This window comes from Mesoplodon bidens (assembly GCF_964165515.1).
Source record: "Mesoplodon bidens genome assembly, chromosome: 7".
Taxonomy (NCBI): Eukaryota; Metazoa; Chordata; class Mammalia; order Artiodactyla; family Ziphiidae; genus Mesoplodon; species Mesoplodon bidens.
The window spans coordinates 61,908,647-61,931,737 of record NC_138164.1 but is presented as its reverse complement, the minus strand read 5'-3'; the positions used below and the strand labels follow the sequence as shown (position 1 = coordinate 61,931,737).

At 55.6% G+C, this 23,091-nt stretch overlaps 1 protein-coding gene across 6 annotated transcripts in view; it reads left to right on the top strand.

Annotated features, from left to right (window-relative positions):
• The window catches only part of GDPD5 (glycerophosphodiester phosphodiesterase domain containing 5), a 90,247-nt gene extending 70,668 nt beyond the window's left edge, over window positions 1–19,579 (top strand). For all 6 annotated transcript variants that reach the window (XM_081241461.1, XM_081241463.1, XM_081241462.1 and 3 more), the window contains 11 exons: window positions 3,237–3,335; window positions 3,642–3,735; window positions 4,108–4,253; window positions 8,135–8,217; window positions 9,325–9,475; window positions 10,029–10,247; window positions 11,089–11,246; window positions 11,487–11,634; window positions 12,939–13,021; window positions 15,777–15,889; window positions 18,660–19,579. In XM_081241461.1, coding sequence (XP_081097587.1) covers window positions 3,237–3,335; window positions 3,642–3,735; window positions 4,108–4,253; window positions 8,135–8,217; window positions 9,325–9,475; window positions 10,029–10,247; window positions 11,089–11,246; window positions 11,487–11,634; window positions 12,939–13,021; window positions 15,777–15,889; window positions 18,660–18,808 — 1,443 coding nt within the window. In that variant the 3' untranslated portion in view covers window positions 18,809–19,579. The remainder of the gene's footprint in view (window positions 1–3,236; window positions 3,336–3,641; window positions 3,736–4,107; window positions 4,254–8,134; window positions 8,218–9,324; window positions 9,476–10,028; window positions 10,248–11,088; window positions 11,247–11,486; window positions 11,635–12,938; window positions 13,022–15,776; window positions 15,890–18,659) is intronic.
• The last annotated feature ends 3,512 nt before the right edge of the window (window positions 19,580–23,091 follow it).

Below are 23,091 nucleotides of genomic sequence, written 5' to 3'. Positions count from 1 at the left end.
GCAATGTGATCTTACTTTGTGCTTTTTAGATGGCTTCTCAGTGTTCCCAGCTCTCTGTTGAGTAATCCATCCTTTCCACTCTAATTTGAGATGCCACTTTTATCATATACTAAATATTTTTATGTATTTAGATCTGTTTCTAAGCTTTTTATTTACTTTCATTTGTCTCTCTGGTCCTATACCAGTACCATACTTAATGCTATATAGTTTTATGCTATGTTTTCATCACAATCTTTATTCTGAGAGTCTCCAGTTCCCCCCGAATCCTGAGGAGGGGAGGGATGGAGGACAGAGGGCCTCTGGGCAGTGCGGGGAGGGAGCTATTTGCGGCAGGCTGGGTACTGTGAGTGGATCTGGATGTCCACTTGGGGCCCTTCCCCCTCCTCCCCGGTCCTCCCAAAGCTCCTATTTCCCAGAAACCCCTCCCAGGTGAGCCTCCAGGAAAAGTCCAGGGGCCCAGGACGTGAAGAAGAAGGTGGAAGGGTACTTGGGGGCTTTGAAGTAAATAGGAGGTGGTCTCCCTGAGATACCCCCCCTCCTACCCCACCTACCACCCCAGCATCAGTTCAGGTGCCACCACTGTGAGGGTCTTTGATCACAGCTCCCACCTCCCTAGGCCGTCCCCATCAGCACACCCAGTGAATCCAGACTTCCTTCCAAACAACCGGCTCAGGCTCCACAGTTCTTCCTGGTGTCTAGCCTCTATCCCTCTAGTTGCAGTTTAGGAAGGCACATTCATCCTGCGTGTCAGGTACGGTGCCACAGCCATCATTTATTGGGTTACATGTGAGGCGCTTTCCACACTGTATTTCATTTACTCCTTGAAATAATCCTGTTTATTTGATATTATGTCCACTTTTAAAACTTAAAAATTATGCCACTAACATTTAGTAAGCACTTATTATTTTGGTGCCAGCCATGGTGTTGAGCATTTCTCTTGCATTTTCTCATTTATCTTTCCAAATCCCTTTCAGGTAGGCGCTCACTCTCCCCATTTCACAGCTCAGGAAACATGCTTTGAGAAGTTAACCACCCCCATTAGGCACAGTCACCGAGGGATGTGACATAAGTGGGTCCCTGAACCCTGGGCCAATCTGCCACTTAGACCACAGAACCCAGATTCCAGCTACCCCCGCAAGAGGCCAACCTGTTGGCAGAGCTGGTTTACAACTCCTCCGTGTCCCAGCACCCAGGCGAGGCTCACTGAGTGAACGGACGTAGCTCCTGTGTCCTCCACCCCTCCCGCTGTCGTCACAAACCACGGTGCCTCCAGCACAGAAAACCAGAGACCGCTTTCTCAGAGGCTTCCCCTGGGCCTTCTGGGTGGGATGTATCCTTTCCAGTCAGACCTGAGGAAGGGTGGTAGAGTTGTTGGGAGTCAGCGCTGTTATCGTGGCTTAAGGACACGGCGTGTGTGGGGAAATCCCGCAGAACTTGACCACTGCAGTAACGCTGTGGCGCATAAGGTTGCCACTACAGCCGCTACAGAACCAGAGGATAAAATTTTTCATTGCATTAGGATTCTTGGAAATCAGTTTTATTACAAGTATTTCCACTAGCAGTTAAATACTGTAATAAGATGCTCAGAGGTGACCCTTCAGAGATGCTTGCTATGGCCTGGAGGGCAGCAGGGGGCAGGGAGCCTGCGTGTTGGGGTGGGGGTGTTGGGAGGATGCTCAGGGATGGTTAGGACACTTGTGGGCTCCCTCTACTGCAGTGTGACATCCCAGAAAGAGCACGACCTCCGAGACGGGCAGAATGGGGTTTGCTTCTGAATCTGCCCCCCTTCAAAGCTACGTGACCAAGCAAACCCTTAGGCTCTCTGAGCCCCATTTTCCTACATGTAAAATGAAGATGGTAACATCTCAGCTGGGATTTTATGAGGATAAACATGAGCAAGCGGAGTGCCTCCCGCAGAGCCAGGCACACTCGAGCCCTCCGTACACCTTCATGTCTCTCATTCCCGTGTCCTCTCGACCGGCATGTCACAGTCCGTAAGGGCTCTTATCCATCTCAGCCTTGTTACTGCTTCTTATTGGAACATTTGTTTCCAGGCTGATGGGCTGGAACGACAAACCTCCAAAGGCAAACTTAATCCCAGACGGGGATGAATCTTCCCTGCCTGGCAGGGAACGAAGATGGATCAGCCTCTGTCTCTGCCCTGACGAGCTAGAAACTCAATTTAGAGCTTGTTGGGTCGTTAGAGCTCTCACAATGCTGCTGCCTCCAGGAAAGGCACTGTCAGAAGAAAAAGAGGGCGAGAGCCCTGCTGGCAAAGAGAGCAGCTGGGGGCAGGCAGTAGGAAGTCAGGAGGGCCGGATGTGGCGGTCTTGGCAGGCGCCTATGGAGAGAGGGGCTGCGGAAGGCTTCGGGGTAGAGGTGTGAGCTGAGTTTTATGAGGCAGGCCTGGCGGTGTGGAGAGGTTGGGCAGGGTGAGATCCAGGGCCCAAGGCAGGGACCCTGGGGGGCTGAGTAACCAGAAACCAGGCATTACTTAGTTTGGGGGAGCGTCTTGTGTTACATGACATATTTCAGATCCCATCTGTCCCCAGAGCTTTCTGTCCCATGAAGGTTCCATCTGGTGTTCCGTCAGAGCTGTACTCCTCACTTCCTCTGGGAGGGCTGAGAGCAGGCCCTGGCAACGGGGCGTGTGGGGCAGACCCCTGCCTCACCTCTGCTCGCTGCAGCCTGAAGGCCGCGCTGGGTGTCAGCCTCCTGCAGAGGGCCTGGCTCCTCAGCCTGCTGCCCTGCAACCTGGGCAGGTCCCCCTGTGCCCCATCTTCTGGAGAGCCTTGGTTTCCTCACCTGTCACGCTGGATGAAAGGTGGCTGGGCAAGGCCTGGGACGGGACCTGCTGGGCTCAGGGAGGCCCCCCATTTGCCGAGTGTGTTCCCTCCTCACCCCCTGAGCCCTGGGGTCATGCCCCACCTTACCCCAGCTCCAGCCCACCTGTCTTCTCTCCACCCTCCCTTCTATTTCTCCTGTGGTCCCTTCTTCACTGGGTCCACCTGCCTTCTCCTGCCTCCGCTCTTCTCACTGTCCTCTGCACGGCTGCCTCTGGCTTTCCTCCAGTGCCTGCCTCTGCCCTGCTCTGTCGGCCTCTCTTGTACTCTCTACTCTCCCTTTCCGCCTCTCAGCCTCTCTCCCTCTGCTCTCCCTCTCAGACACACTGGGGACCCTTGGGCTGATGCGGCTCTGACGCTGCCCTGACCCTCTGGTGGCTCTTCCCCTTCCAGATAGGGCTGGTGGTCATCCTGGTGGCTACGGTGGTGGCCATGTCAGCTGTGGCCCAGCTGTGGGAGGACGAGTGGGAGGTGTTGCTGATCTCCCTGCAGGTGAGTGGGGGTGGGGACGGGGTGGCTGCTTCCCCAGGACCCTCAAAACAAGACAGTGCCTTATGGTCACTCCCGTTTCTCTAGATCAAGGTCCAGAGGATGTAGGGAGGGGTCCACATCACATAGCAACTCAGAGGCAGGGAGGGTGCTACAATCCGGGGTACCTGGACTCCCAGTTTCCTCCACTGAAAAATGGAGACACTTGCCTGCCCCATGGATAGAGACAGGCCGTAAGGACGTTGGTAACCAGAGGGTCTGGGCACAGCTGGGAGCCAGCAGTCTCTCTTGCCCCTTCCTGCACACAAGGGCACAGCGCCGTTCCTGCACATGGGGGCCCTGGTCGCCGTCACTGCGCTCTCCTGGATCGTGGCAGGACAGTTTGCCCGCGCAGAGCGATCCTGTAAGTATGACTGGGCAGGACCTACCCTCCGTGCGCTCCAAGTACCAAGGCCAGCTTGTCCTGCCCCCGCCTGGACGTTACCTAGGTAGCCTGGAGATATGGTGCGGCCCTTGTTCTCAGTGTGGGGAGTCCCAGTTCAGAGTGGCCTGCAGGTTCCACAGAGGTTGCAGCCTTGGCCTTGCGTGTTTCTTCCTCTGTGTCTCTACATGTGTGTGTGAGTTAGAGGCCAGGTTCACCTTCCTAGCAAGAATGGAGGATCCTCTTGGTGCAGGGTCCCCCTCAAAGCATCTGGGTCCTGACAAGTGGAGGGAGGAGGGATCCAGCACGCCCTGCCAAGCTGCCTGGGGCTCATGGTTGGGCTCATGTCTGCAGCCTCCCAGATGGCCATTCTCGGTACCTTCTTCACCGTGGTGTTTGCCCTCTACCTGGCCCCTCTCACCATCTCCTCTCCCTGCATCATGGAGAAAAAGGACCTGGGCCCCAAACCTGCCCTCATCGGCCACCGCGGGGCCCCCATGGTGAGTGCCACTTGTGGGCCCTAAAGACTGGGGTGAGTGGGGGGGTGGAGCTGCCATTGCAGAGGGGAGACAGGCAAAAAACCTAAAACCTATCTCCTTGTAGGGAGGAGCTTGCAGGGGAATGTATATAATACATGTAATGTAATAATAGCCACAATTTTTAGCCCTTTTTGGTGGTGGTGGTGCTGGGGGGTGGGCATGGGAGGGGTTTAATGGAAAGGGTTGGTGAAAAGGCTGGAGAGTTTCAATGGGATTAAGTCGTGAAGAGCCTGAAGGCATCTTGCTTGAAGATTTCACTTTCATCCTGAGGGCCCTGGAAAGATGCAGGAGGGTTTTAGGCCAGGGCCAAATACTGCCAGGTTGTAGGTTAGGAAGGCCCAGGAAAGAGAGAGATGCTGGGTGTGGGGAGGGGAGCAGGGCCCGGGGCCTGGGACAGAGCAGCAGAAAAACCTTCCAGGCTGTGCAGGCAAGAGAGCTGGGTGCAGCTCCGAGCCCACTGCTAAAGGAAAACATTTGCACCGGGTGGGACGGAGAGTGGAAGGAGTCAGAGTCAGCACCTGCTCCTTCTCTGCCACCCCTGTGACCCCGCAGTAGGCCCTCCCCTTGAGGGAGTATGCTCCAGAGCCAGGCTTCCAGGCCCCGTGGCAGCTGTGGGAGTCAGGGCCTATTCGGTCTCCTCTGTGCCTAGTTTCCTCATCTTGTCCCCTGGGATGATGGGAGTGTCTGCACCGTATGGCCACAGGAAGCAAGAGTTAGCATGTGTGATGTGCCCAAATATGAGTCTGGCTCACAGAAAGTAAGAGTTATGCTTTCCTGTTACCTCGGGCAAGCCCTCCTGCTTCTCTAGACTGGGTTTCCTGACCTACGAAAGCCTTCAACTTTGGTTCTTAACAGATGCAGTACCACTCATCACCACCAGGGAGCACTTGAGGGCTCTATGAGAGCTTTTTCTTGGTTGTGGCAGTAATTGGGAGTTCCATGGTATCGTTGAATTTCAGGGTAGTCTAGGGGGCCTCACGAGGTAAGCATTTAAAGGAGGCGTCACGTCGGACAGGGCTGCAAATCACCATTATTGTGCCCATTTCCTAGATAAGGCTCAGAGACCTGCGCCCCTGAGCTGGACCCTGGTGCCCTCCCATCACACCCCATGCTGTTCCCGCCACCTCCTGGAGGCAGCCAGCTAGAAAGGCCATGGTTTTGGAGTCAGAGGATCTGGATTTGGGGTCCAGTTTTGCCACATGCTGCCTGTGTGTTTGGGGGGTTGCTAGTCCCCTCCAGGCCTCCCTGCTGCTGGCTTTTGTGAGGATAAATTAGGAGGAAGCCTTCCAGGAGGCAGGGCCCCAGATTATAGCTGCTTTTCTTTCCATGACCGGTATTACCCATCCCACCTGCTCTGGAGGCCACAGGACAAGAGGGTGGGGTGTGCTGAAGCAGGAAGCGGGGGCAAAGGGAAGGAGTGGGGTGGCCCCATGTGGATTGTTGTTTTAGCAGAAAGATTTCAAACATTCACAGAAGGGGAATGAATAGTATAATGAATCCGATACCACCTTCACCATTTATCAACATTTTGCCATTCTTGTTTCATCTATCGCCCTGCTTTGTCTTTCCCCCTGCTTTAATATTTGAAAGCAAATCCCAGGTATTGTATCATTTTATCCATGCTTACTTCAGGATGTATCTCTAATGCATAAAGACCTTAAAAACAGAACCACGCCACACTGCCACTATTACACCTAACCAAATTAATAATCATTCCTTACTGCTATCTAACACTGAGTCAGTGTTCAGCTTTACTTTGTCTCAAAAATATCTTTTTATAATTGAGTTGTGAAAAATCAGAATCCAAACAGGGTCCATGTGGTACAGCTGGCTGGGATGTCTTCTAAGTATCTTTTACTCTATAATAATCTCCCTCCCTTTTTTTCCCCATATGCTGTTTATTTGTTGAAGAAACTGAGTCATTTGTCCTGTAGAATTTCTCCCATTGTGCATCTGGCTGATTGCATCCTGGTGATGGTCCTTGAGGGGCTGATGTGGGTGTCTGACACAAGTCCTCCCTGTGTCACTGTGAATGAATGAGTACCAGTGTCTACACCTGTATATGTCTGCCTGTGGGAGGTTTTGACTCTGGGTCCACACATCTGTGTGTGGTAAGCCCAAGTGCTCATCCCTGTCTTGGAGACGGTATCTGTGTGCCCTGGACGGGGGTGTCCTTCCTATGTGGGTGGCCTGTGTGCATACTTTAATATTTGGTCAGACTGACTCCAAAGTTGGGCCTCTTAACCACAGTGGTCCACCACCACGAGTCTGTGACAACCACGCCCACACGTGCACACTTCTGACAATACAGCCCCATCTGCCTTTAGGCCTGAGGCAGTGGCAACCCTCTTTCTCAAGGAGGCCAGCACCTAGCGCAAGGAGATCCGAGTTTAAAAAGGCTCCAGAAAAGAGATTTTGCCCCTCCCAAGCACTTCCTCCTTCCCCCAAGGGTCTTCATAGCCCCTGCTACGCTCTTTGTGTCTACCCGCAGTCTACCCTCTGCCACGTGGGAGGGAGTGTTGGTACCTCTCTGGTGGTCACTTGTGGGACGCCTGGCCACAGGGTATTTAGAGGTGATTGAGCAGGAACCCCACCGAGTCCACACCTGGATGCCTCTGTGGGGTCTCACCCAGCCCACTTGACCGGGAGACAAGGCAGCATATCCCCCAAGGCTGCTCTGCCCTGCAGAAAGGGGAAGAAAGGAACTCACATTTCAGAGACTGCTGACGTCTGTTACCTCAGCTATGAGCTTGGTAATATTAGTCCATTTTATAGCTAAAGAAACCGAGGTCCAGAAGGTGAGGTGTGATGGCCCAGGTTGGTGACTGGGAAGGGGAATTGCTCCTTCTCAGCTTCAAAGCCCTTGCCATGCCAGGCCACTTCCCAGAGGAGGGGAGTGTGTTACATGCTGGGGAACGGCATGGCCGGAGGAAGAGAAGATGGGAATGAGCATGTCTTGGTGAGAATCGGATGAGCCATGGGAGCCCTTTCCACCCATCCCTCACTGCCAGAAGCCTTCCCTGTCTTGCATCCTGCACTGCACATGGTCCTAGCCCAATGCTTGGTATGGTGTTGACCCCTAGTGGCAGCAAAGGGTATGACAGGATCATCAGACCAAACAACTAGGGAGACTCGGAACCCCAACTCCCCCAACTGGAAGGACACTCAGAGAACAGTGTACATATACCGCCAAAGACCAGATGGGGAAACTGAGGCCCATAGGATAAAGAGATGCACCAAAAGTCACAAACCTAGTTAATGGCAGAGTCAGGACTAGAACTAGGATTTTCTGATGTATATGCTATAGGGTAACAGTTGTCATTTATTAAGCACCTACTGTGTATCAGGCAACGTGCTAGGGGCTTTTAATCCTTATAACAGTCTAGGAGATGGTCTTGTCATGTCTGTATAGATGAAGAAACCAGTCACCCCACTGAAACTCTGCCATGCTGTCTACCCTGTCCTCTCCCTTGGGGATCTCCACCTGGACTCAAGGTATAACCAGGAAGAAACTTGGCATTCAGCCCAGCCCAAGACTGCATAGAGGCAGAAGACTGTAAAAAAGCCCTCCACCCCCGACATTTATATACATCAACACTAACCATCCCTGCTTCCCTCTCCCCACCACCAAAAAAATCTATGAGGTAGGCATGATTTAACAGATGAGGAAACTGAGCTTCAGAGAAGCTGCATGGATGCCCAGGGCTCCACAGCTACTGCTTAGAGGAGTGGGATTAGAACCAGGTCTACCCCAGCCTCCCAACGTGGAAGATTTTCTGTGGGTTGGGGAGCGGTGCTTGAGCTAAAGCTTGGCTCTCCCTCACCACCACCTTCCTCCCCAGCTGGCCCCAGAGCACACGCTGATGTCCTTCAGGAAGGCCCTAGAGCAGAAGCTGTACGGACTCCAGGCTGACGTCACCATCAGGTAAGCGTGGGGCTTGGGAGGACAGCACCTCTTCTCCTCCTCGATGCAGCCACAGCCGGGTTTCTGCTGGAGACACGTCTGGTCCCAGAGTCTTAGAGATGGGAGAGCGGAGGCTTGGATTATCCACTGCAGGGCAGGCCCCATGTTTATGCAAATAGATTTTGTGCCATACTCCAGGATATAAAATAGAGAAAAAAACAGACACGTGATTCAAGCAGGGTGGAGGTAGGGACTTGGAGTCCTGCCACAGATCCACTTAATGGAAAGACTAGATCTATACGGCTCAGCAAGATGGAGCACATACACTCTGATGAGTGAAATCAGCAAGGTGCAGAGTGATACGTTCACGGCGATGTCAATTATACTTTTAAAGACCACATAAAAGTGATCTGTATAGATCTCTACACGTAGATATATAAGTATGTGTTTGTATAAAGGGCAAGAAGTGTCCATACCGATCTGATAACATCATGTCTGAGAAGGGGAGGGGGGCAGGGTACTGAACAGGGGTGCCACGGTGTGAGGATACCATTCCCATTGTAGACACTATAGAATTGTGTATTTATCAAAACTTCCTAGCAGATGGTAAAAAAATGCCTTGAGGAGGGGGAGCACAGGTGTCTTTTACTGTTTCACGCTAAGGCAACTTATGGGGCTACTGGCAGCCCCAGCAGTGGGGTAGACCGGGATGATAGCGGGGTGGAACTTGTCAAAGGGGCCTGCATTTGCACTCTTCTCATTATGGCATCACATGGACTGGGTTCTAAGCCAGGTTCCACCACTTACTGGCTAGTAGGCCTTGTGTTTGATACTTCTGTCTCCAGCCTCAGTTTCCCCATTATCAAATGAGATAGCCTCTACCTCCCAGGGTTGCTGAGAGAATATGCTCAGCCCTCCCTCCTCAGCAGTGCCCACCCCCATCTGACCCTCAGAGAGAGCCGAGGGATTCGCCTACCGCCCACTGACTTCCCTGTGCAGACGGGGAACCTGAGGTCCAAAGAGGGGCAGAGCGGGCCTGGGTCCCTAGGTGGGCTGGCGTAAGTGGGTGGGGAGGAGCGGGCGAGGGACCTGGGTGGGCAGTGACTCTGCGGCCCCACCCTCCCACAGCCTGGACGGCGTGCCCTTCCTCATGCACGACACCACCCTGCGCCGCACCACCAACGTGGAGGAGGAATTCCCGGAGCTCACCCGCAGGCCCGCCTCCATGTTCAACTGGACCCTGCTGCAGAGGCTCAATGCTGGCCAGTGGTTCCTGAAGGTCTGGCAGCACCTGTCCCAGTCCTAGGCATGGAAAGCATGGTCAGGGACTCCATGGAGAGGGCCAGGGGCAGCCCTCAGCTCAGGTGACCTTCACACGCCGAGCTTCCTTGACTCACAGCCAGGCTGGTTGGCGGCCTCCTCAGGCTCCTGCCACTGCAGCCCAGATATCATGGTTGTCACTACTTGTTCTGGTTCTGCCTCCCCTACCAGAAAAAGTTGGTTTTGAATATAATAGTTAATAGCTAAAATTGTTAACACTGTAAAACTCTAGAGGAAGTTGGTTCTCTGGTCTGAAGTGCTACTGAGAGAAAAACGGACTGGGGTGTAGGATATGTTCCAAGCAAATCATTCTTTTGGCAAGCAGACTGGGATAGAGAGGTTATGGTTGGGTTCTCCTAGAGGTCCCACAGGGCCCCAGCCTTCAATGTGCCTGACTTGCACACACCAGCCGACACTGGCAGCTCAGTCGTCTCCAAGTTCCATAGCCAGGAAGGCATGTGGAGGCCCCATAGGACTGGTGAGACAACCATGTGTGTCCCTGTCTCTGCCAGATGGACCCCTTCTGGACGGCCAGTTCCCTGTCACCGTCCGACCACAAGGAGGCCCAAAACCAGTCCATCTGCAGCCTAATGGAACTCTTGGAGCTGGCCAAGGGCAATGCCACGCTGCTGCTGAACCTGCGTGACCCGCCGCGGGAGCACCCCTACCGCAGCAGCTTCCTCAACGTCACGTTGGAGGCTCTGCTGCACTCGGGCTTCCCCCAGCACCAGGTGAGGCCCTGAAGCCCAGCCCCACCCAGCTCTGTACCCAAGGAGCTGAGCTCCGCCCAGCCCTGCCCCACCCGCAGGGAGACCAGGCCTGCCTGGAGTCCCGCTCAAGCAGTAAACTCACCGTGTCCCCTCTCCAGACCTCAGGGTTCCACATTTGTAAAATGAGGGTAGCATGACGCACGCCTCCCTGACAGGGTCATCATGGGGCCAAGAGGGAAATAAGAAAGTCGTTTAAAATGTACAAAGGAGGGCTTCCCTGGTGGCGCAGTGGTTGAGAGTCCGCCTGCCGATACAGGGGACACGGGTTCGTGCCCCGGTCCGGGAAGATCCCACATGCCGCGGAGCAGCTAGGCCCGTGAGCCATGGCCACTGAGCCTGCGCGTCCGGAGCCTGTGCTCCGCAACGGGAGAGGCCACAACAGTGAGAGGCCCGCGTACCGCAAAAAATAAATAAATAAATAAAATGTAAAAAGGGCAGGAGCAGGGCCAGATTCTTCGGAACATGGTACTTCCATGAAGTGTTACCTACGGATCAGAAAAATACGATACCAACTATGACAGCACACTAGACGCTGGTGGCCACGTGCACAGTAGTTGACATTTGGGGCGTTATCGGCCTTGTCCTGACTAGGGTCTGGAGGGGGAACTTCTGAGGTGTTGCCAAAGCAATTCCCAGCCATGGCTGGGACCAAGTCATCCCCCGGAGGTGATTACTACCTGAAAGCTTTCACTGGGTGCCAGGTCCCGCCTCTTTTAACCCCTTCAGGTGGTCCACGAGGGATAGACACCCTAACCCCACTGTACAGAAGGGAAATCAGAGGCTTCTCCTCTCCTGCCTGCAGGTCCTGTGGCTGCCTAACAGGCAGAGGCCCTTCGTGCAGAAGGTGGCTCCTGGCTTCCAGCAGACATCGGGCTCCAAGGAGGCAGCTGCCAGCCTGCGGAGAGGCCACATCCAGCGGCTGAACCTGCGCTACACTCAGGTGTCCCGCCAGGAGCTCAGGTGCCCACCCCATCCTGCCCAGGCTCACCCAGAGGACTGGACACAGAGGCTCAGGGTTCAAAGAGGAGAGGTTGAGAACATCAGGCAGACGTGGGTTTGTATGTGAGCTTGGCCCTCTGAGAGCGGAGTTTCCTTCCTCCAGGGACAGTTTTGAGGACGGCGTGAGGTTGTGAAGGGCCATGCTTTACAGGCTTCCCACACTGGCCAAAGGGCCGACCAGCCTCTGTCCCTGCCCCACAGGGACTATGCATCCTGGAACCTGAGCGTGAATCTCTACACAGTCAATGCCCCGTGGCTCTTCTCCCTGCTGTGGTGTGCAGGGGTCCCGTCTGTCACCTCTGACAACTCCCACACCTTATCCCAGGTGCCCTCCCCCCTCTGGATCATGGTGAGTTGGGGATTGTTGGGGGTCCAGAGAGCTGCCTATGGCTTCCAGGGCTGGGGGGCAGGCTCCACACCCAGGCTCTGTCTGGTGAGGTCTCGGGGTGGGGGGAGCACCTGAGGGGACAGGCTTGAGGCATGAAGAAGATTCTCCTGACCTCTGGGGCCTGCAGCAAGGTCTGGGGGGTAGGAGGAACCTTGGCCTTAGCCACATGGGGAAAAACACCAAAGGCTCTAGACAAATAAACAACTAGTTGGGTTTTGGGGGGTTTGGAGATTATTATATTTTGTTTTAAAGGAAGGGAAGTCATTGGGAAAAGAGGGCAACGGGGCAAAAATAGGGAACATTAAAATCTTCTCAGAGATTACAGCCAATAAAACCAGTTTTCAGTTGGTTGACCGACTGAGCACCTGAAGACAGGCCTGCGTTCCAGTCCCAGCTCTGCCAACCAGGGGACTTGGGGAGCCCTTGACCTCCCTCCTGTGCTCCCACTGCCACTTCCGTGAGGTCATGAAAGGCAGATGGAGGGTCTCATTATGGCTAAGATGATGCCATGTCAGTGAATCAGATCTAGGTTTGGGGTAGTTATCTCCATCCACCCACCCATTGTCCTTTAAAACCACTGAAGGCCCAGCTCGGAATGAGATGAAATAACTGCGGCAGCAGTAGCTATGAGCACACTCTGATTTTCAGGCCACAGGAACTGACCAACAGCAAAAAGTGCCTCTGGCCCACCCCTGCCCCTCCTCCACAGTTTACCTGAGATCAAGGGGGTGTGAGGCCTGGCTGCTCTGGCAGGCTTTGCCCTGCTGGGCCCTTCTCTATGGCCCCCTGGAGGGGAAGCTCGCACGCTCCACACCCTACAATGACATGTACTCTTACATGCACATGGATGCCACATACCTCTTCACGTACCCACCTGCGCACCTGCTTGTCATGTCACACCCTCTCATTCATCTATCTGTCTTTCATATTTTGGTTCTTGCATTAAGCCCCTTTAAGCACATAAATCCTCTAGGTTTAAAACACACCACCTCTACAGTGCATGGATCTCTTTTCTCTCTCTCTCTCTCTCTCTCTCTCTCTCTCTCTCTCTCACACACACACACACACACACACACACACACACACACACACACACACGCGCGCGCGCGCGAGAAATATAATCCCAAGCCCCCAAGCCCCCTCCAGGTCCTCCTCTGCCCCTCCCCGATGGTGACGTGCAATGCTCCTGCCCATGGGCCCTTGGTCTGGAGCCCTGGTCTGGACCAGCCGTGACTGGAAGCTGGTGGTGGGCCATCTGTCCACAGCCCCCGGACGAGTACTGTCTCATGTGGGTCACCGCCGACCTGATCTCCTTCATCCTGATCGTTGGCATCTTCGTGCTCCAGAAGTGAGTAGGCCCTGACCACCTTCCGCGGCCCTCCCTGCCCGAGATGGGCCAGCTCCCACCCCCAGCCAGGTGAACGCCCTCCTGAGCCCTCGGCCGGGAGGTGTCCTGACCAGACCACCCTGTTCAGGGGAGAAGGAGGCCGCCCTATGGCCCCCAGCCCGTCCCCCTCAGCCAGAGCCCAGTGGCTTCTGGAATGAGCACCCAACCGGGAGCCCAGAGCCAAGCTGGGCCAGGATTTGCTGTGTAGACTCTTTGGTGAGTTTTAGCTCCAGGGGGGCTCCTCTCTAGGCTTGTCTCCCTGCCTGTCACCCAGGGCACAGGTTTCCACAGCACTTGTGCCGGGCTCAGACCTCCCCACCCACCCTTCAGGACGACAGCTTGTGGGGGGGTGGTTGCAGTGGGAGTGGGTTGGTCCTGGGGAGGTTTTAGGGCCAGGCGGGGCCCCAACCCAGCCGTGAAGCAGCAGGCTGCGGTTTTACTCTTGACTGACGTTCTCTCTCTGTCCCATACTGCTCTGATCCGGCGCATGTCCCTCCTCTCTCTCCCCCCTCCCCACTCTCTGCTGCACTCTGGCATCTCACAGCTATCACTTGATCAGGTAATTCTGGTGTGGTCCTCCTCCTGTTCCTCTTTCTCCCTCCTCCTCGCCGCCCCCTCTCCACTTCCCTCTGAAAGGCTGCCTCCTGAGGAGCCCTAGGCCCAGGTCACCCTCCCAGACACCTCCCCTGCCTGAAGCCTCCTTCTCATCCTTGCTCCCGTCCTCTCCCCTGCAGTCCTCCCTTCTCTCTCTCCACCTTGCCGTGTGTGTCCCTCTGCTCTCTCTCCCTCCCGCAGACAGGGAACCAGCATTTCCTTGCAGGTTGCTGACCTGGCCTCTCTCAGCACCAGAGCATCTCCCTCTGGAGAGGGGCTCTGCCTGGGCCATCCCCCACAGCCTGGCACTTTGGGCAAGGCCTTCCCCAGTGCCCAGCGCACAGCCTACCAAGTTCTGTTTCTCCCTGCCACCTGTGGCCCTCCCACTCCATTTGCCTTTCCCCTCGCTCACTGTTTATCTTTCTCTCCACCTCCCTTCTCTCTTTCAGTTTCTGTCTCTGACTCCCACCCCACTGCTCTCCCCCCATGAGCACAGCCTCCCGCACTTTCCCCTGGGAAATACCCCCAGTGGTTGAGCTTCCTGTCCCAGATGTACCTCGCTGCAGAGACACGGGCCTGACGCTTTCCTCCTGGGTTTAACGTTAATTTCCAAGATGAGACCTTTGTCTTGGGGGTGCAGGTTCCCTTTGGTCAGGTGCCTTGGGCCCTCCTAGGTCAGTCACCTTCACTGACCAGCTTCTAGGAGGAAGAACTCTGTGGCACTGAGCCCAGCAAAGGGCCATTTGCCTGGTCCCTCCACCATCCTCTCAGTCGGCAGATGTCCACGTGTGCTGGCTGGTGCTGTGCTGGGCCTTCTTCCCCAGGGTGCTCCACCGACACGCTGGGCCACTCAAGATACAGCCAGGGCGGCATCATCGTCTTCCTGGGGGCTCAGGCAAGGCCTGATGGAGGAGAGGACCCTGGGGGAGAAGTTCATTTCCCTGTGGTCCTCATTTTTCCACTCATTCACTCAACAATACTTACAGCACCCACCACACAGCAGGCATTGGGGTTGGTGCCAGGCACGCAACGATAAATAAGAGACCCTATTGCTGTTCTCAAGGATGCGTAGGGCGGCCAGCCCAGCCAGAGGTTGCCTTCCCCTTTGCCTCCTGCTTTCCCCTTGTCTGCTCTGTTCATCTACCTGTCTGCCTGTCCATCTGTCTGTCCATTTCTGCTGTGCTGATCCCATCTGGAAACAACTGATTTCCCGTGGAGTCTGGGCTCCCTCCACCCATTCCAGCAGGGCGTTGGGCCCTGGGGGGTTGGGTTTTTGTTTCCGAGCTGATCCCCACTTCCCTGCGTGGGGTTGGAAGAATCTAAGTTCAGAGGCCAGGGATTTGGGGCTAGTTCAGAGGAACTGTAACAGCAAAAACTGTGCCCTGGGCCGGACGAAGGAACCCAAGCCCTCCCTGCTCTGCCTGGTCCCTGCACGCCCTATGCTGCCCCACCTCTCAGCCCATTCAGTTTTGCTCCCACCTTGCCCCAGCCATTAAAGGGGTAACGCTCTGGCCTGTCCCTCTCCACTAGGGAATATGCACCCCACTCTTCCAGGGCTGTTGGAACAGAGCAGCAGCAGGCCCCACCCCAAGTCACTCCAGCACCCTTGCCTTGTGACCCCATGAAGACAAGCTCCCCGCTGTCTCCCTTCCCCTCCCTGCTTTCCTTCACTTCCTCTCTGGGGTTCCTCACTGGCTTCACTCAGCCTGGTCCTGATGGTGGAGCTGTAGGCGACGTCAGCTGGGACCCCCTGAGATTGGTTTGTACCCCAGGGTGGGTCATCAGTCATGCCTGCTAAGCCCCCACCCCCAAATTTGTCCAGGTGTATAACTGGGGGCACCTGACACATAACTAACCAACCCCTAACCATCCTCCTGGGCAAGGGGAGCGGATCTAGGGGTCTGGAGGTAAGAGGGCTGGAGAGCCCTGGCTGACAGTCAGCAGACTCTGATTCAGGCCCCAGCTCTGCCCTACTCTGGGCCTCAGTTTCCCCATCTGTACAGTCGGACAAGAGTCCTGCTGGTCTCTCAGGCCAAATCCAGAGAGTCTGTGGAAGTGGGCAGGATCCCTTCTCCAAGGAAAGGTGGGGAAGGACCTGATGCCCACGGGGCCATCTCTGCAGGTGGCGCCTGGGTGGTATACGGAGCTACAACCCCGAGCAGATCATGCTGAGTGCCGCGGTGCACCGGACCAGCCGGGACGTCAGCATCATGAAGGAGAAGCTCATCTTTTCAGGTGTGCAGCTCCGCAGACAGGTTGAGTCAGGCTCTGGGCTCTGTCCTCTGCACCCCACACATGCACACGGGTGTGTGTGCACACATTTCACACACAGCACATATAGCTAGGGACACGGTACAGACATAAATATACCCACCTAGCTTCACGCTCACACTGGTACAGGGGCACACGTACACACACACACACAGAAATGCACACCCGTCCACATGCAGCCATCAACTCCAGGTCCTGTGGCTCAGTGTCAGCCACATGGGTAGTGGGCAAGGGTGACATGCAGGGGTGGGGGGAGGGCTGGAGGCCCATCCTGCCATGCTGGTTCATACACAGACCCCACAAACGTTGATTTCACCCCTGCTTGCTGCCTGTTGACATTCCCAGATTGATGGAGGAGGCAGCTGTATAAACAAATACATGGAAAATTAGGTGTCACTGAGCTCTAATAGATGGGGATACTGAGCCAGAGTGGGGTACAAGGAGGAGAGAGGGGTTCAGAGTTCCCTGGGGCGGTGAGGAAGGTTTTGGGGCCCACTCTGTGAGGAGGTGATGCAGTTGAAATGGGAAGGAAGGGTAGGAGGGTGATGGGTTTGAGGTGAGGGCTGGGCGAGCAGAGGGAAGGAAGGGCATTCAAGGCAGGAAGAGCATGTGTTCAGAGGTAGTGAGGGAGCACTCCTTGTCGGGCACCAAGAACTAAACATCATGCCACGTGGCTTGAAGGGAGAGCCTCTGGCTGACTCAGCCCAAGATGGCACTGGGGAGGCACTTCAGCCTCAAGTGTGTGGTCAGGAGCTTGGGCTTTGTTCTGAAAGAAGAGGGTCACAGACAGATTTGTCTTTGTTTCAGTGGGGCTGTAACAAAGTACCACAAACTGGGTGGCTTAAAAACAGAAATGTATTGTCTCACAGCTCTGAAAACTAAGAGTCCATCATCGAGGTGTCAGCAGGGCTGTGAGGGAAAGATCTGGTCCTGGCCTCTCGCGTTTCCCTGTAGACGCACCTCTGTGTCCGAAGTTCCCCTCTTTACAAGGACACCAGTCATTCTGGATTAGGGCCCACTCTAATGACCTCATATTAACTAATTACATCTGCAGTGACCTTATTTCCAAAGAGGGTCACATTCTGAAGTGCTGGGGTTTAGGACATCAATATACGAATTTGGAGGGAACACAATTCAATCTCTCTTTTTTTTTTTTCTTTTTTTGTCGGCGCCATAACGCTTGTGGGATCTTAGTTCCCTGACCAGGGATCGAACCCGTGCCCCCCTGCAGTGGAAGTGCAGAGTCCTAACCACTGAACTGCCAGGGAATTCCCCATAATTCAGTCTCTCTAACGAGTGTGGAGGGTGGGCTAGAAGGGGAAGCCAGAGGCAAGGAAACCAATAATTCAGATGGGAATTGTGGGCATGGAAACAGGAGAGGAGAGATTTGAGAGATATTTAGAAGCCGGATGGACCTGGATCCAAATCCCAGCTTATCCCCCGAGCTGTGTGAACAAGAGCATATTACCTAACCTCCCTCACCATCAGACTCCTCCTCTGTAAAATGGGCTAGCTCCCCCTCACAGAGTACTTGTGAGGGTTAGTGCCACGCCTGGCCCAGACGGGTGCTTGGTAAATGCTGCCCGAGTGAACCAGAGCCCAGTGGGGGGTGCCTATGTGTTTAGTGGGGCTGGCTCCAGCGACTGTGTGAACATCCACTCATTTATTCACTCTTTTATTTATCCCTTCCTTCAACAGACACATGCCAGGCCCTGTTTTAGGTGCTGAGGATACACAGATTCTTGTCTTTGGGGTACTTAATTCTTCCTACCCTCGCTCAAAAACCCTCCTCCTGGGAGCCTTCCCTGAGCACCAAAGCGGGGTTGGAGGGCCTCCCCCGGCCTCCCACTGCCTCTGGTGACACTGGGGAGCTCCTGGAAGGAGGAGCCCGTCCAGGGCACCTGGAGTCCCCAGGCTCCTGCACTGTGCCTGGCCCAGGGAAGTCAGGAGGCCAGCACTTCGGCCTGTCAGGTTCTGCACCTCCCCGACCCGTGCCCTCTCTGTAGTGCCAAAGGCCATTCATTCACCTAGCACCTTCTCATCGCTGGCCCTGAAGAGTCACCGCAGGCCTCACCCCCTGCCCACTCCTGGTTGAGAGGTCTTCTCCAGGGACCCTCAGCCCCACCAAGGTGCTCTGAGTCCCCTTTGGGTGTGCTTAGCTCCCCTCAGCAGACCTTTTCTAAGCCTCTGCTGTGTGTCCAGGACTGTACCAGCCACTGGGGACACTGATGCCCAGACCTCATCCCTGTCCTTGAAGTACTGCAGCCGATGGGGGCCATAGATGGTGAAAATACAGGTGGGACAGGGGGGAACAGGGTGGTCATGAGGAGGCCCCATCCCAGCCTGGGAGCAAAAACAGAAATGAGAAGAATTTAGCCAGATTTTAAGAAAAGGAAGTGTTATCGGGAGGTCATGCCCAGGAGACAGGCCAATATGTGCAAAGCACTGAGGAGAGTAAACACATGCGTGCCAAGCTTAAGGGGGTGCAGATAGTTTTCTGTGGCTGGAAGGTGGAGTTCCAGGGAGAGGAGACTAAAGTGCGACCAGAGTGTTTGCAGAGACTGAGAAGGGCCTTGAATGTCAAGCTCGATAGCATACCTGAAGCCCGAGGTTTTATTCCTCCTAGTGGCTGACCAGGAGTGGCTCCAGGCCACCCCTTCCCACCGCGTCTGCCAGCCATCTGTCCACTCCTCTCCTTCCTGCACTCACATTCTGCCTCCCTCTGGCCCAACAGAGATCAGCGATGGCATGGAGGTCTCCGATGAGCTCTCTGTATGTTCAGACAACAGTTATGACACATATGCCAACAGCACCACCTGCCCTATGGGCCCCCAAGGGAGCGGCAGCCGCGCCACGACCCTCACAGACCGGAGTGGGCGTTAGCTGAAGACCCGTCTGTCCAGCCTGTACCTCATGTGGAGACAGGCGAAGCCCACAGAGCTGGCAGAAGCGTGCTCTGGGAGCTGGCTCCACAGTCTCCTTGTTGGCTCCAGCCCCTTGTCAGCCATGGCCTCTCTTGGAGGGGGCTCCCCTCGCCAGCCTCTCAGATGCCCCTGCGGGCCTGGGGCTCCTTTTTCTGGGAAGTTTGGGGCTCGGGGCCTGGTCCACTCCCTGAGGCCCTCCCTTGCATCCTGACCTGGAAGCTTTGAAGGGTCACTGGGCTATGCCATGCCCCCTGCGGCAGTGGAGGATGTGGAGCCTGCGTGCGCCCACGTGTGTCTGTCCTCCTGTCTGTGCTGTGAGGAAACCACCTTCTCTGTGTTTCTCCTGCCTCAAGGGCCTGCACTAGGCCTCTGCCGTTCCATCAGTCTCAAAGCACAAGGAACCTTGGCCCAGGAGCAACGCCTGCTACAGTGGTGGAGACATTCCTCCCCTGCCAACCTCCTGCTGCCGCTGGCCCTGCCCCAGGAGAGGGTCCAAGCCATATTCCCTAGGAGCAGCTGGAGGTGGCAAGAGCAGGCTCGGGGCTGCTGGATCCACACCCAGGAGATCCAGAGACTGACATGACCTCAGGTTCCCACATCAGTGGCCAAGGGCAGGGGCCACCTGTGAAAAGTGTTCAGGCATGGTCAGGGGTGGGTATATGGCCAAGGAGGCCTTCAGCGGAGGGAGCCTGAGGGGCCTTGGCCAAGATGATTAAAGCTGCCATCTTGACACGTGTCATCTCTGAATTGTCAGTGGGAGGGTGGGGACAGAGCTTGCTGGGTTTGGGATTCGGGTCCCATGACTGAGGAAGAACCATTCTCAGAGATGAATGGGAGAGTGGCAGGGTGGTGGAGCCCCTCCCCTGCATCGCATGGCACTGGGGCTTCCTTAACAGCACTGGGCTTGGGGGCAAGCGTCCCCATATTGTGGTGGAGGAGACAGTCTTGGAGAGGTAAAGTGACCATCCGGAGCCACACAGCTTAGAAGTGGCAGAGCCAGAATCCCACTCAGGCTCTGTGTGCCTTCCGTAACCAGCTGGGAATGGTAAGGCAGACGGGGAGGGCTCCCTGGTCCGACGTAGGACTGGGCAGTGGGACGAGCAGGTCCCTTCGTGGCCACATGGAGGCTGAGATCCCTGCTATGGAGGGACAGGCCCTCAGCCAGGAGATGCCTCTCCCCCATGGCGGAGGTTCAGCTTTGAAGACGCCCATTCCCATTCCTGGCACAGTGGGGCACCTGGGCTGAAAGCCAAAATACAGCCCCTGGGACCACAGATGCCCCTGTCTTTCAGTCCTTGGACCTCTGCCCACTGCCCTCCATGAGAAGGGGTCTGTAAATCCCATCTTTGTCATAAAAGCCTGCATGGTCTTGCGTGTGTCCTAAGGGAAAGAAGGGGGCTAAACCCCAGTTTCATCCTACATTAAATAAACATGGTGCTTCCTGGGAGCCAAGGGATGTGTCTCTTCTCCAAACGGGCCTTCTGGATAGAATTCTTGGGGTCTGGAGCCTTCAGGGAGGAAAGGAAAAGAAACCCCTCCTAATGCTGGAACCCAGACTGGGCCCCCCACATTAACCTCTAGGACTGCCCCTCTGGGAACTATCAGGGGACTCACCCTCCTTTCCCCCTTTCAAACATTTGCCAAGTGCTCCCTTCCTGGGGCAGAGGTCAGCTCCCGGCTCTGCCTGGGCATGAGGAAATATATGTGAAACCTGGACTGTCTGGGCCAGCAGTGGGGCACACTGCCCTACCCAAATGCCCCAGTAACCTCTCCAGTGTCTGCAAGGCCTGCCCAAGAAAACAGAACCAATCTTTCATGTTAGCCCCTCCCTGTCCAGTCAGTGCCCCTGGGTCCACTGGCTAGCATGTCCCAGGCTCCTGGCTGGCCACACTTGGGCAACTTGAGTCATCCTAGGGTCTTTCAGAAGCAGGGAGAAGGGGCTGGGAGTTCTGAGTGGAACAGCCTGTCGGCATCCCACTCTCACTAGGGCCCTACACTGTACCCCTCCACTCCCCAGTGCAGAGGCAGTCCAGCGGTCTCCCCTCACCCCAAACAATGGAAGGAGAATGGAGGCCATCCCCCAGCTACGTCGATAGCTGAGCCTTTCACCCTCAGCTGAGCCCACAGCCTGTGGTCAAGCCTGGTTCCTGTCCTTTGACCTGAGGGGTTACTGAGAAGGCCACCTTCCCAATGCCCTCCTCGTGACCTCTCCCTGTCTACTGAGGACAGCCTGACTGCCCTTAACAGGGAAACCGGAGACAGGGCCTCTCCCTTACTGCCATCTCCACAGACCCACTCCTTGCTTCCTCCCTTGGACCTTAGCGGGTGAGACCTCTCCAGGCTGAGCCCACCCTCCACCTTCGCCAGGGCCCTCCCTGAACCCTCAGCCCCTCTGTTCCAGGTATTTAGGTGCCCAAATCTCTCACATCCTTTAACATACAGCAATATATACAATCCCTTTTTAGGGAGAAGCAGGATACACCATTCCCTGGAACACAGTCCCCAGAGCAGACCCTCCCCCAGGCCTCAGGACACATGCTTGGCGGTCATCACAGTGACCCCTCCCATCACTTCTTCCACAAACTCGGCCTGCCTAAGCCTTGCCGGGGGCGGGGACGGGGCGGTTCCTGCAGGATCCCAGCCTCACCGAGTCCACCTGGCAGATGGCTTTCACTTACAAACCCCTCTTGGGTTCACAGCACCTCAGTAAGACAGGCAGAGCAGGAACCATGACTCGACTATTGCTCCTGCCAAGATGAAGAGCTGGGGCTAAGGGGTGCTTAGTGATCTGCCTGGAGCGGCACAGAGAATCCCAGCAGTGCCAGTACCACCTCCCAGGTGCCCTGTGCCCATCCGGGCTCTCATCAAGGCACCCTCCTCCCAAACTGCTGCCCTCTTCCGTGAAAGCAAATTTCCTCACCTGTCCCACAGACACCAGGCCCTATGGCCCTTCATAGAGGCAGCAAGTGAACAGACACCAGCCTATGGAGCTGCCTCCCTCTGGCTCCAGGCCAGCCCAGAGCTGCCTCATTCTCTCCCCACGCCTACCAGGCTGGCCCAGCACCACCACGCCCACTTCACTGTGCCCCCTCCACGGTGGGTACACTGTCGAGGGAAAAACACCTCAGCCATACTATACCACAGACCCAGGACCACACGCTGTCCACACACACAGGCCACACGACACAGCCCCACAGTGTGCGCAGACAGACCCCTGTCAGACACAGAAATGATTATAGAGAAATGCTGACACAAAGACAGGGAAACACAATGCATATAAGCAGATACACCAAGTCGCACAATGACATGTCGGCTGTCAAGCAGGAACACAGATAGAGCACAGAGTCAGAGGCAGGAGGGATACCTAGACCTCTAAGCTGTGCAGTTACATTCTTAGGCACACCTACAGCTACTCAATCACACCCACCCCAGTGCCACAGTCACCACGTCCCCATGCACTCCCACACTCACGTACAGGTACCCTGGAACACCTGCATACGCACACACACCCCCTCACATCCATGTATCACTCAGGGGCACAACCAGCACCAGGTCACCCCCAATCCAGCCACACGGATCCCAGAGTTGCACACACAGTCAATCCCATGCCTACTCCCGGGTCCTCCCTTCTCCCCCTCCCAGGGCTGATCCAAGAGTAGAACAAAAGCCCTGTGTCCCCTCCTCCCCTTCCCCCTTAACTCTCCTCCCCCGCCCCCCCCCCGCCAGCGTCCATCCCCTTTGTCCTCCTGCAGTTGAGCCTGAGAGGGAGTCCAGGCAGAGCGGCAGGGACATTGCGCCCAGGCTGCCAGGGGTGCAGGGCGGCAGGACAAACAGGAGTGGTCAGTGCAGGAGCAGCAGCTGCAGAGAGCCTGGGAGAGGTCATGGCCAGGTAAGTTCCAGGTACATCTGGGGACTTAGGATGCAGGACTCCCCTGGCTGTGTCATGTCTACAAGTCTGAGTATGTGTTTGTGGGTGTGGGTGTGACTGTGAAAAAGAAACAGGGTGGCATGTCAACTTCTAGGGGCTGGGTACCTCAGTTTGTGTCAACACCCATGGCTTGAGGGGCCTAGACTCTTAGCTGGGATAAGAGAAAACTAGATCAAGCCCTGCCTGGAAATCCCTACCTTTCATGTTCCAATGGGTGGTCCTTCGGCCCCCAGACTGGAAATCCCTAGGGTGGAAACTGGGTCTGATGTCCCAGTGTGTCCACAGTGCCCAGTGCAGTAGACAGCAGGAGAATG